Source organism: Condylura cristata, unplaced genomic scaffold, assembly GCF_000260355.1.
Source record: "Condylura cristata isolate star-nosed mole 26May11 unplaced genomic scaffold, ConCri1.0 scaffold00022, whole genome shotgun sequence".
In the NCBI taxonomy this organism is placed as follows: Eukaryota; Metazoa; Chordata; class Mammalia; order Eulipotyphla; family Talpidae; genus Condylura; species Condylura cristata.
The window spans coordinates 5,795,386-5,809,381 of record NW_004567123.1 but is presented as its reverse complement, the minus strand read 5'-3'; the positions used below and the strand labels follow the sequence as shown (position 1 = coordinate 5,809,381).

The 13,996-nt window shown below is 41.6% G+C and overlaps 1 protein-coding gene across 1 annotated transcript in view; it reads left to right on the top strand.

Annotated features, from left to right (window-relative positions):
* DTD1 (D-tyrosyl-tRNA deacylase 1) overlaps positions 1 to 13,996 on the top strand; it is a 138,685-nt gene that overhangs the window by 26,741 nt on the left and 97,948 nt on the right. The window contains exon 4 of the mRNA XM_004687144.2: positions 1,210 to 1,316. Within this exon, the coding sequence (XP_004687201.1) occupies positions 1,210 to 1,316 (107 nt within the window). The remainder of the gene's footprint in view (positions 1 to 1,209; positions 1,317 to 13,996) is intronic.

The following is a 13,996-nucleotide window of genomic DNA, read 5'->3' as shown; positions in this document are numbered from 1 at the left end:
CCCCTGGGTCAGCCATGCTAGTTTGACAATACATCCCCCTGGCTCTGTGGCTTTGCTGCAGTTGGGGGCAATGTGGGGTGGGGGAGGGAATGAATGATTCCTAGCACTGGGCGCCCAGTTCTGGGTAGGCCTGTTCTGTGAGGAGCAAGCTGTGTTCTCTACTCTTGGGCTTCAGAAGCAGGTCCTCTCACCTCACCTGTGTGTGTGTGCCTGTGAGCCAGTTATAGGGCGGTGTAGGAGACCATTTGCTGGGGAATGGCTAAAGGTTCCTTTCCTCTACTACTACTACTACTACTAATACTACTAATACTACTACTTTTCCTCTAATTAATTTGTTTTAAAATTTAAATTATGAAAGATATAGAAAATAGATACTAGTGTACTTGCTACCCAGTTGGCCACATTTGCTTCCATTCTTACTCAGCTCTTAACACTTACTGCTTTTCTTCCATATGAGTGTTGCTACTAACCCATGTTTGCAGTCATCTCTCTTGTCCATGATTATTATTATTATTTTAAAGATTTATTTATTTATTCATACAGAACTGGGGTACAGGTCAGAGATGCAGAGGGTGAGAGGATTCACCAGAGACAGAGGGGAGCAGAACAGGCAGATCGACTGTTCTGCCTGAGGGGAGCAGCGGGCGGGTCAGGAGAGGTCTGCCGCGCCCTGTGGTCACTTCGGGGCAGGTGGGGATTGAACTCATGTGGAAGTGGCTTATGACGCTTCTTAATGCTGTGCTTTAACCCTCTGTGCCACCAGGGAGGGCCTCCAATGTCCATGATTATTTTTTAACATTTATCTAGCTACATATGTGTGTGTGTGTGTGTGTGTGTTTCTATTTTAGTTATTAACTAACTTGTTTTGGGCAATAATAATTATGTAACTGGTGATATAAATGATATCATAATAATAGTCCTTATTGCAGGTTACTTCTTAAAGATCACTTTATGTTTTCAAGATATGCTATGTTAATGGGTGTTTTCTGTTTTCTGTTGAGAATTAAGTGTCAGAGAGATGACGCTTGAATGTTTTCTCTCAGTTGACCTCCTAAAGTGGAATTCTAGAGTTTTAGGGCTTTTTTTCCCCCACAACGTGAACTGGGTGGTCTGGTCCTACTCCCGCTCTCTGCTTTGACACACAAGTGCTTTTTAGATGGGAATCTGGGTCTCCATCTTTTGTGACTGATCTTTTGTGACTTCTTTCAGATGGCAAGTTTGGTGCCTACATGCAAGTCCACATTCAGAACGATGGGCCTGTGACCATAGAACTGGAGTCCCCGGCTCCTGGTGCTGCTACCTCTGACCCGAAGCAGGTAATCCCAGAGTTACGTGTCGTGTTTGTGCGGGAAACAACGCTTGGCGTGGTTTAGTCTTTGGGGCAATGCTTGTTCTGAGGAGCAGAAAATACTTCATTGGCAGTACCTGGTATTTATTTCAATGCATTCTTTTCCAAGAATGCATCTCTTTAGTGTTGCTGCAGTTTGGGACAGGAGTCACCTTTGCCTTGTCTTGACTTTGAAAAAATGTGCTATGAAGAGTCTCCTGTTCTTCGTTTGGGCTCCTGTTGGCGGGAAAGGTGCCTTTGCTCTCATGTGCCGCTGGGTGGCAGCAGAGTAGCCGCACAGCTCTTTGCAGGCCCTGCACTGGCTGTTGCTTGGAGTGGTGGTTTTTTTTTTTCAGATGTACCACTTTCGGTTCTTAGTAAATCCTTATTTTTTTCTAAAGCAGTGTCTGACTGTGTTTGCTGCCAACTCTATAAACTTTAAGCAAAAATTTTAATTAAGAAAGGGACAGGAGAGGGTGGTGAGGGGAAAAATAGAGAAAGGAAATCAGTGACAGTCTTAGCACATGCACAGTTCTCACTTTTAGATTATAATTAATGCACCCACTTAATCCGCTGAGACACAGGGGAGCAGGTACAGGAGTGGCAACTTAAGGGTCATTACTGTTCTTGCCTCTCTCCCTCACTAGAATGCTGTGCAGTGAATGAGACAATAGACATTGGGAAGCACTCCATAAATTTAAAACTCCATGACCTGTTCAAAGTCAGGATTTTTAAGGGGAACCTAACCTTCCTTTTTGTTACCAATTCTTTGGATTTACAGAGAAGCTGGAACATGTCTGACTCGGTAGTGGTAGACTTTCAAAGATGGTAACTGAGGCTCCTGGAATGATGGATAACATTTTGAAAAAAAAAAAAAAAAATTCAAATGAAAAGTTCTTATGACAAATCTAAGCCTTTTATTTTGAAGTAATTTGAGCCTCAGAAAAGTGAAAAAAAAAAAAAAAAAGAATCAGAATTTCCATGTGTTCCTTAACAGCATCCCTTGCATTTCTTATTTTATATAATCATAGCATAGTGATCAAAACATTGCAACTAATATTGCGAACAATACTGATAACTACACTATAAAAGTTATTCAGATTTCATTAGTTATTTTCCTACTATCCTTTCACCATTTCAGGATCATCTGGGATCCCATTTTGCACCTAATTGTCATTTCCCCTTAATCTCCCAGGCTGTAATAATTCCTCCACGGTTTTCTTGTCTTCATGACTTGGACATTTTTCAGGAGTACTGGTGTGCTGTTCTGTAGAATATTATTCAACTTAGACTTTGTATGATTACACTGAGATTATGCTTTTAACATAAGTAACAAGTAGTCCTTCCTAGTGCATCATGGAAGGAGTTTTGAGCTGTTGACTTGTCTTATTACAGCTGTTGTTAACTCTGCTCAGTTAATGTGGAATCTTCCAGGTTTCTTCACCCTATATGGAGTTCTAGCATCTCGCCTCGTCTGCTTTCTGGCTTTTTCATAGCCGACAACTTTCTTTCTGCTTCACAGAGCAAAAGTCATTGGATGGTGTTGGCTTTCTTTCCCTTTTCTCTTCTCACCGCAGGAGTAGACGTGTCCTTCCTGGTGTTGAGATCAGTACTTTCTCCTAGGCCAGGACTGGCTATATAATTTGTGAAATTGAGTGAAAATTCATATGAAGAGTTCCCTGTTCAAAAATTACTAAGATTTTAAGATAGTGACAGCAGGACATTAAACCAAGGATGGGGCACAGCTGAATGGGTGGCCCTGTGTGACCCTACAGACACCAGTGGGTCAGGCTAATGTGGGCCAATGGAGCCCCCTTCTCCTCCACTCCCCTCTTCTCTGTAATTAATGAGCCCACTTAATCTGCTGAGACCCAGGGGAGCAGGTACAGGAGTGGTCTTCTTCTCAGCAGTCTCTGCTGTCTTCTGTCCTCTTGTTAAGTCACTCTTTCTGTTTCACTCTATAGCATTCCTGTGGGCTTTTAAATATTTTTCAAAGTCTCCACGTGAGAACTAACCCCGTTTCCCTACATCTTGCTGGCTCCTGCATGCATTGTGATCTGTAGACGTTCTTACCAGGGTGCCCGGCACTGCCATGGCTTTAAGTCACCTTCCTTGACCTCTCAGCAACTCTTGCCGTGGTTGCCCACCTGTCTGTCTGCATTTGGGAGGCATTCAAGGGTCTGAACTAACTTGAACCTTGCTTTCCCAGACACGTCTCTCCCAGGTTTCCTCTCACTTTTGGCTGCTCCCATTGGTTTTTTTTTTTTTTTTAAAGATTTATTTATTTGTGCATACAGAACTGGGGTACAGGCCAGAGGCTCAGTGGTGGCGAGAGGCTTCACCAGAGACAGAGTGGGGAGCAGAACAGGCAGATCGACGAAGTACACTGCTGAGGGGAGCAGTGGGCGGGTCAGGAGAGGTCTGCCACGCCAGGTGGTCACCTCTGGGGCAGGTGGGGATCGAACTCATGCAGAAGTGGCTTTAGATTCTCAGTGCTGTGCTTTAACCCGCTGCACCACCAGGGAGGGCCCCCATTGGTTTTATTTGATTAGTATTCTGTAGTTTTGACTTATTCTACTTTAACTCTATTTGGAAAAACCTTTAGAATTTTGTTCTAAACATTTTTCAAGAAGTGGTAACATAATAATATATAAATAACATCTTTAGGATCCTTAACCTTCCTTCTTTAAAAGGAAGGAATACTTCCTTCTTTAAAAGTAGCCAATACTTCCTTCTTTAAAACATAAATAGATAGGCATTTAACTTCTACCTAGCCTTGCTAATACTACTATTTGAAAAGTCTTTTAGTTATTTCTGAATCTTTTAGAAACTTTTGGTTCAAATACATGAATTGTCCTATGTTTAATTTCAGTTATTTAAGCTAGTCAGCTGACCCTAGAGGACTCAGACCCCTAGAACAGTGCACAGATCTTGTCTTCCAGTAGGTGGCGACAAGTAGGCATGGAAGGACCCTCGTTTCAGTGGGTGCTGGCCTTTGCCTGTGGCCCATAGCTGCCTTTTCTCCCCAGCAAGAAGGGTTTTTTTCTTCGGTCAAATAGCTAATGTATTTGCTTTTTGTTGGTAGGAACACTGCAACCAGATCCTTTTTATAGATAGATAAACATTCATTTCTATAATCAAAATATAAATTCTAAGCATTTTCTTTGCAATTATAATCTAATAGTGAAAATGGTTCACAGTATAGAGAGGTTCTTTTAGCAAATTTTAAAATATAAATTCTTTCTACCATCTGAACAAATGAACAGTGTTTGTGATTGTGTGCTGTGTGTACCTGTCTGTATATATAGACAGTAAGTATCTTTTGAATATGCAGCATTGTTCTGGGCACTATGAGGAAGAGGGGCCGTCGCCCATTCCCTGCCTTCCTGGGTAGATTTAGGGCGATATAAACCTGGAAGGTTCGTGACTGTTTAGTGACAAAGAACAGTATATGGTCCTTAGATGACGTCAGAAGACCGTCACTTTATGGCCTCCTTAAAACCCTTCAGTGCCTTCGAGCTCATTTCTGTTAGAATCCGAGTTCCCTCCTGCCAGTTACCACTGCTGAATGCTCAGGCTTCTCTGGCTCTCCCCAGCTTGCTCAGCAGCCATCTGCCCCTCACGCTTCACTACTCGCACTTTCTCTCCACCGAGACCAGGCTGAGCTCTTTCCTGTCTCTGGGCTTTGACCCCAGTGTCAGTGTCTTCTCCGCGAGATCATCTCCTCTGAGCCCCTCTGTCCTTGGTAAGCCCCTGCCGGACACTCTGTCGTGTTTTTGACGATTATTTCACAGCACTCAGCAGCCTCACACTTACTTAACATATTATTTGCTTGTTTCCTTGTTCCTCACCCACCCACACCACCTTTAGGCTCAAGTTCATTGAGTTTTCTCACTGTGGTGCCCTAGGAGCTGAGCCCAGGTGTGTATTGTGCTTTGGAATAATGTTTCTGTGAATGGCCATGTGTGTTCTGAGTGCCGAGAAGGCCAGTGAGACTACTGTGGCTGCTGAGCTGGACAGGCCTTCCTGAGGACTGTGGGTGTTAGCTGACCTGCGAGGATGTAGAGAGAAGGCAACATTTGCAGTTGTTTCCAAACTTGTAATTAAAATAGAGGTAATTTTTTAAAGATTTATTTGTTTATGCTTACAGAACTGGGGTACAAGCCAGAGGTGTGGTGGTGAGAGGATTCAGCAGAGACAGAGTGGGGAGCAGAATAGGCAGATGCACTGAAGTACACTGCTAAGGCGAGCAGAGAGTGGGTGGGTCAGGAGAGGTCTGCCGTACCATGTGGGTCAGCTCCCTGGCTGGGGATCAAACTCGTGCTGCAGTGGCTTCTGAGAGCTTCATAATGCGGTGCTTTAGCCCGTTGCACCAGGTAATTTTTATTTTAAGAGTCCTAGTTCTCTGTTGGTGGGTGATAGAAGCCTCTGCTGGCAAAGGCTAGACTGGTAAAGGAACTAGCAGTTTGCCTGCCTGAAGTAGCTCTCTGCTTTGGGAACTAGCCCCGGTGGCCTCTGCAGGTTTCCTTATTGCTGCCTCGGCAGCATGCCCAGTGTGTCTCTAAGCAGCTGTGTGGGCCCCAGGGCGTGAGAAGGGAGAAGGTGGAAGAAGAGCATTATGTCTTGCTCTGAAGGACATTACTGCCAAAGGGAGTAGGCTGTGGAAACAGAAGCAGAGCCTCCAGGCAGAAGCTGTTTCTTCTGTTGCATTTTTTTGTGGAAGAACATGATTCTGGTAGGAAGGAACACCGTAATTATTGTGTAGAGAAGATTGTTAGAGTGTGAGTTCTTTTGTGGGTGGCTAACTACTGGGAGATTTCAGCACTCTAGTTAGCCATTCTTGGTGATAGAAACTTATTCTTGCTCTTGTTTTAATCTTAACTGCTTTTCCCTTTGTGGGGCTTGAGTGCCTGGGTCTCACATGGAGAAGTGTGGGAGAACACATGGGTTTTTTTCTGGTCAGGGGTATTTTGTAATTGAGGGGCTTTTCCATGGAACCCAGAACCCTCCTGATTCATGGTAGTGTTGTTCATTATATATATGGGCTACCCTATAACATTCTCAGTTGTTTAGTGATTGAAAACCTCATTCCAGAGAATGAAAAAGAAAAGTTACTAAATGGAAATGTTTGAAGGAAATAAGAAAATAAACTTTCAAATACCTAATTTGAATTAGTTTGTCTATTAACTAACAAGCTGCTGGGATGAGTTGACCAGTGAAAAATTATGCTAAAGCTTTCAATTTTATGCTTCTCTGAATATTATCTCTGAATATTATTCTCTGAATATTGCTTCACCTAAAATTTTCTCCTTATATTTATTTACTTATACTTAACAGCAAACACCCATCCCATTGCCTGAAAACCTTGGCATGTCTCAATTGAGACGATTATGGCTTCTGTGGGTTCTGAAAGAAATGTTGGGGGATGGGTCCATCCAGTTTCAATTTTTGGTATGTCCAATGGCAGGGGTTGCTTTTCAGTATTGTGGAATCTAGAATGTGAAATGGCAGACAGACCAGGACCCCATCTGAGGTATGGGGTAAATAAGTTATCAGGCTCTTTATACCCTATCTCCAGCATCTATGATTGGCACCTGGGGTCTTGCAGCTGCATCTGTAATTATGCACACTTGGGCCCAGAGAGCACAGGGCATGCACATATATAATTAGGGGGTCCTTGTGCTAAGGGGAGAGGGGATATAAGGCCTGCATCACTCTATGGCAGGAGGACAGGGAGAGGAGACAGTCAGAGAAGTACTGAGAGAGGAAGCTGGTTTGGTCTGTGTCCTGATTCAGCACTAAAGGCTTGTAAAAATCTACCAAAGCCTCCAAAATTATCTTTTTGTCTGTGAAAACTGAAGCTGAACCTGCTCAGCTTGGGACCGTTGCAAAACAGGGTGACAAGATGAGCCAGCACTTACTGCTCATTTCAGCTTGAGAGACAAATCTAACGAGAAGGATTCTGAATGTAAGAAAGTAGTATGTTTATGTCCGTGGTTTGCAATCCTTCACAGAACTTTAATTAAATGTATGTATTCCCTTTCTCATCCATTTAGGCTTTAACTCCAGATGCTAGTCCCCTAATTTTGTTGGCTTCAACTTCAGTTTTTGCCTGGCCCAAACCAGGCTCAAGATGACTTGTCACAAGAATGTGCTACCAAGTCTACTCACCAAAATGGTACCTAGATCTTGTCATTTATTCCAAGCATTTGTTTATTTTGTCATACTGATTTATTTAACAAACATTGACACTCCTGCTTTGTTTAAGCTAAAGTGTTATAAAAACATAAGTAGGAACTTAGCAAGAGCTTCTAAATTATAGCATTATGTCGTTGTTTTGTTCATCTTTGTCATGCTGTCATGACCCTGAGTCTCCCTGCCTTGCCTGCTGCACAAAAGGCTTCCCAGCAGAGCAGGGCTGGCATCTGGGACTACAGGAATGACCCCTGGTTTTCTGATCCTTTCAGTCTGAGAGAGCAGTGGAGACCTCTGGGAGAGGTTTGATATGGAGGTTGCAGGACTCCTGACCTCTCTCAGCCTTGCTTTCTGCTCATCAACAACCAGAATCTGTATGATATCCCATCAGGGTGGGGTAAGGCACGCCCTGCCAGGGGTATGCATCTGGCTGGTGTGAAAGGTTGGCAACCTTGATGTTTCTAAACAGGCTGGCTTCTTTCTAGTAGGGGAACTGCAAGAAATTGCTTTTATTTCAGCATTTTAATGTTTCCATATAGATGGTTGTCCTACATTGTACTGTAGAATTACAGCTGTTATAGACTTGTAGATTGTAGTGTAGAATGAGAAAGAAGCCTTTCTTAGCGATGTGGAACTATCTCTGCCTGGGGAGCCATTCATTGATTGATTGCTCAATTGACCTTCATTTTACCTTTTTAAATCCATAGCATGTGTTACTGAAATTGCAAAAATGAAAAGTTTGTTCCCTGCTATTTGAATATAGCTAGTAAATGAAAAGTTGTGATCTCCTCATCTACCTTTGACACATAAAACATTTTTAATCTCCAACTAGAACAAAACATCTGTTTTGCTTTAAACAGCTCTCTCAGGGCACCAATGGGTTAGTGTGTTTAAAGTTGAAGGACTTTGTTCCTGTGTATGTATTTTGGGCAGATTCTTAGTTATTTTAATCATCTAATCTAATTCATTCATGTGTTAAAAAAATTGACTCCTTATCTAGCTGTCTTGACCTGCCAAAAATTAACAGCATCTTTTTGTGCCTAAGGGTGAGAGGTAAAGTTTATCTTTCCATGGATTTATACATTGAGCACAATTATTTAACTATACAGACTCTAGATTTTAATTGAGAACTCCTAGCATTTTAGCTAATTTATTAGGAGCTTCATAGTCTGGGGTAAGTGTATGAAGATGTTTGGCCAGTCAGTGGCATTTTGTAGAAAGCCTTGTTCAAATAAGAGAATGGTCTGGAAATGATAAAAATGAAAAAGAGACAGCTTTTCCTATAATTTTTTTTAAAAAAGACTGTTCAATAGATAAAACACTTATCTACACAGATATTTTGCTGACATACTATAATTTAAATAAAATCTGACTGATGAAGGATTTATTTTCTACAACCTGGTTAGTCTCTAAGAAAAGGTAAGGGTAGTGTTAGTAGGGTTTGAATTGGGTCAAGTGGGCTTTTAGGAACTGGATTAGGCTTGTTCTTTCATATGTGGTTATGTGTTCCAGGTCCTGGACTTTCATCAGATTCTCAGAAGGCCCCAAAGAAGTGATGTCATGGGCAGGCTGAGGGCTGTTTTTGCAGGGATTACATATTTTCTTTCCACCAAAGCCACGCAGGGTCGGTAGCAGTCCCTCAGAGGACTGTCTAAAGATTACCAGCTTCAGGCCACTGAGGGGTGCATATTAAAATACAGAATATGGGTCCCCCAGGATTTCTGAACTAGAGCTCTTGGTGTGTCTGGATGTGGAAGGCAGGTCTTTCTTAGCTCCTAATTAACTGACTTTGGAAAACTACAGGAGCAGAGGGAATTAGACTTTGCCATTTTTATCCGCTTGTGGACCATCCAACTTCTATCCCAACTGCCCCAGATGAGATGCCTAAAGATACTTTACAACCTGTAGTGCTGTAGCTGCCAGGAAGTAAGATGGCTTGATAACTGAGGTCACATATGAGACTTTTGCATCCAGGCCCCCTCCGTTCCCTAGCCATGCTACAGCCCCCCTCTACCTCCCACCCCAGATACACACAACTGATGAAAATACTCCCAGAGCAGGGTGCCTGGACCCAATTACACGTGTGTGAGGGGAAAGCTGGTGGAACAACAACAACTCAAAACTCAGTACATCAGTGACTGATGGCAGACACCTCTGTCTAATGCCGTTGAAGCATGTGCTAGTGGAATTTCTTGTTTCTTAAGAGAGTTGAACCCAATATGTAGACTGAGATTGCCTAATGGCTAGATGAACTTGAAATGATGTTACCTTTGAAGATTTTTCATTGAAAAAGTTTATAGCTCTCTTGAATTTTGGGTATCAAACACGGGCTGACTTATTGGTTGACTTATTGATGGGACTGGTAAAAAAAAAAAAAAAAACAACCCAGTATAATTGACATTTAAGCCTTTACTTGAAGAATTAAAATTTAATGAAATGCATGAACACATAGGTTTTATGAGCAGTTGGCTAATCATTTATAGTTAAATTTATGTGGGACTTTAAGGTTATGATGTATTAGTTGTTCATAAGGAAAAAAAAAGCTTTTCACATTGAGTTGTAGAACTAGTCTTCTGCTTGTTTCTTGAATACATGTTATTTTTTCCCCCTTTGTATTTCTATTTATTTTTCCTGAAATGAACTCCTCCTCTGTCTCCATCTGCTGCTATCTCCCCCAACTTTTGAGGTTCATTTCAGGTAATGCTTAATTCCTAATGCTTATTGCCTCAGTGGTATGCAGGTGACTCTGATTTTAAATCCACTGCATATTGTGGAACTGATTTTATAGTGGTTAATGCACTAACTTTAGCCCAGGCTCATTTGTTTTCCGGTTTGCTTGTTCAGTTACCCATTTATCCTTTAATCCATGTGTCCATCCATCCATCCATCCATCCATCCCCCAACCACCCACACATCTATTCACCACAGTGTCACCAGCCCATTTAATAGTTGTGTATGTGGTGCCTGCCCTCTGATGTTCTATATATCAGTATAGCACTTATGCGCTAATTTTGTACCATCATGGAGTTTGCATTCTAGTGGGAAATGCACAAAAACAAGTATAATTTAAAATTTTGATTATACAAAGAATCAAACTGGAAGAGATTTAGAGAATTTTGTTGGGGTGGGAACCACTTTATGTGCAAGTGGTTAGTCAAGAAACTGAGGTAGGAGGGTGCTAGCCATATAAAGAATGTGTTAGATAGAAGGGCACATTCTATCTATCTGTCTGTCTGTTTATCTATCTGTCTATCTACCTATCTAGCTAGCTATCAGGGCTAGATAGATAGGGCCCTGCTGACCAGGAGAAGGAAAGCCAGTGTGGCTGCATCTGAAGGGTGGCCAGGAGAGGGTATGAAATGAGAACAGATCCATGACCTAGATCTGATGCTGTGAGATCTTATGACCAGGGTCAGGAGTTTGGATTTTAGTAGCAGTAAACTGGAGAGTTTCTAGAATGTGTGGACATCTGTATTTATAGAAATGACTGAAAGTGGAATATTATAGACTGGGGTAAGGGAGATGTACAGCTCGGGAAAGGGACAGTAAGGAGCTTTGCAATAGGTAGATGAGAGATATAGAGAATTTGGATATGCCTTGGGGACACTTAACTACTCTGTTATAACTTCCACAGTGAACTTTTTTTTTTTTTAAATAAATGACTCCTTGAGTTCTTTTATATTGTGGGTTGAACATTAGAATACATTGCAGTCTCATCTCCCACACATCATTACAAGAAAGGCCCTGTTCTTCCTCTTATGCCAGCATGGTGAAGACATTTCTATGGTATGCGTTTCTAGGATGAGCTTACACATATAGACATCAAAGGGTGTGATGCTTACCTTTCATTCTGTGTGACCCTTGGTCACAGTCTGGACACAGAACTTTGTTTTGATGGGGTTAAAAACATCAGTGATTCAGGGGCCCTCCCTGGTGGCGCAGTGGGTTAAAGCACAGCACTAAGAAGCTAAAGCCACTGCAGCATGAGTTTGATTCTCGCCTGCCCCAGAAGTGATCCATGTGGCGTGGCAGACCTCTCCTGACCCGCCCGCTGCTCCCCTGAGCAGTGTACTTCGTCAATCTTCCTGTTCTGCTCCCCACTCTGTCTCTGGTGAATCCTGTCACCGCCCCGTACCTCTGGCCTGTATCCCAGTTCTGTATGTATAAATAAATAAATATTAAAAAAAAATCAGTGATTCAGATTCCCTTCTTTGGGACAAGAAGCCAGAGATATCTCACTATTGTCCAACTTTTCCCCAATGCAGAAAATTTTAATTATAAAAAAAAATTGTAAAAAGCCCAAAGAAATGTTTATAATGAATCTTACATTGTTGGGACAATTTCTAAATCTAAATGTCTGGAATGATTTATTTTTGGAAAAGCATGTTTTTTGATGTTCACTGATCTTGGAAATTACGGGAAGTGATTATCAGAAGGATGTTCCAGCGGTGGAGTGGACCTCCAGAGCTGGAGGAGGCTATTGTGCCGGATGTCCATGAACCCTGCAACAGTAGCAGGTCGAGTCTTATAATAACCACTTTCTACTTGCCTTGTTCCATCATCTTAGTTATTTTTGTCAATATGAAACACAAAAGAATAGCACTTCTGTGAAGATTCTTCACATAAAATGTATTCCTTTGACTACTTTCCATAAAATGTGAAGTCAATTTCTTTCTATTTTTAATCATGAAAGTAAAGCCTGGAAGCCTCAATTTCCATGTAATGGAAAGAGCTAACTTTGCGGCCTTGTTTCTATTTTCCCCTCCTGCTGTCAGTCAGGAACACATTACCCCCACAATATCCCCTGAGCAGTAGCTCTGTCCAGGAATGGGAGCATTGTTTGATTGCAGGAGGGGTAAAGGCTGTTAATAACTGTTGGTGTCATTGTTGGGTCATGAAACCTTCAGGGGATAAGTACAATTTCTATAAAATTTTATTTCCAAATCCAGATATGATCTTTCTTTATGCTTTGTGGATTCTTTGTTTGTTTCATGTTGTATCTTTGCCTCCTTTGTTGTCTCCTGGGAAGAGTCTCTTACTGTAATTATTATTAGAGTAGTACTATTACTATTATTTTACTTTTTGAAAGGACAGATTTATTAGGAAAAGGAGAGAAGAAGCAGCTTGCACAGACACAAGCAAGCAGAAAGAGCTGCTGCTATGCAAAGAGAAAAGGTTTATGAGAAGAAACAACTGTAGTCACAGGAGGGCAGAGAGTGGCCTTGCTATTCTTTTTTTTTTTTAAATATTTATTTATGCATACAGAACTGGAGTACAGGCCAGTGGTGCAGGGGCAGTGAGAGGATTCACCAGAGACAGAGTGGGGAGCGGAACAGGCCAACTTATGAAGTACACTGGTGAGAGGAGCAGCGGGCAGGCGAGGGAGAGGTCTGCCGCACCCTGTGGGTCACTTTCGGGGCAGGGATCGAACTCGTGCTGAAGTGACTTTCGCTTCTTGGTGCTGTGATTTAACCCCCTGCGCCACTAGGGAGGGCCCGGCCTTGCTATTCTTTAAATGTCATGTAAGCAGTATTAACCTGAGAGTGCCCATTTAGAAGTGTTTGTTTTTAAAATATTCTTGGTTAACAAACCATTTTTAAAGAAACATTTTTTTTTCTGTTTTATTTTTCTCAGCAGCCCATGAAACATTTTGTATTAATTTTTGTTAAATGTAATACGTAAAATCAATATTCTTCAAATATTTCACTAAGAATATTTTCACCAGAAATCATTCTCAGAGTTTACACCATTAATAACTTCTATGTGTTTTCTTCCAAACTTAGTAAAATGTTTACCCATATTTACACATACCATGGAAATGTATCCCTGAGTTTGTGTATATCATACAGTTTTATTTTTAATTGTGGTAAAAGAAGCATAAGATAAAACTTATGCTTTAATAATGTTTATTTTTGAGTGTACAGTTAAGTTAGCATTAAGGACATTTTGTCTTGTGCACCCTCACTAATATCCATCTCAGGAACTTTTTCATCTTCCTAAACTGATAATCAGCCCATTAAACACTAACTCCCCAATTCACCCTCTACTCTTAACTCTGGTAACCAGTAATTTGGCTTTCTGTTGGATGAATTTGACTACTCTAAATAACTTATTTAAATACATTTGTCCTTTTGTGTCTGTCTTATTCACTTAGCAGAATGTCTGTAGAGTTCATCTATGAGAAGTATTGTATTATAATTTCGTTCCCTTTTTAGGGCCAAATAATTTTCCACTGTATGCATATTGTTTATTCCTCTGTCAAATTTGTGTTGTTCCCATTATTTGGCTGTTGTGATTAATGCTTTGAACAAATATTTGAGTCAGTTTTTTAAAATATATGCATAGAGGCCCTCCCTGGTGGCGCAGCGGGTTAAAGCACAGCACTGAGAAGCTAAAGCCACTTTTGCATGAGTTCGATCCCCGCCTGCCCTGGAGAAGACCCATATGGCGAGGCAGACCTCTCCTGACCCGCCC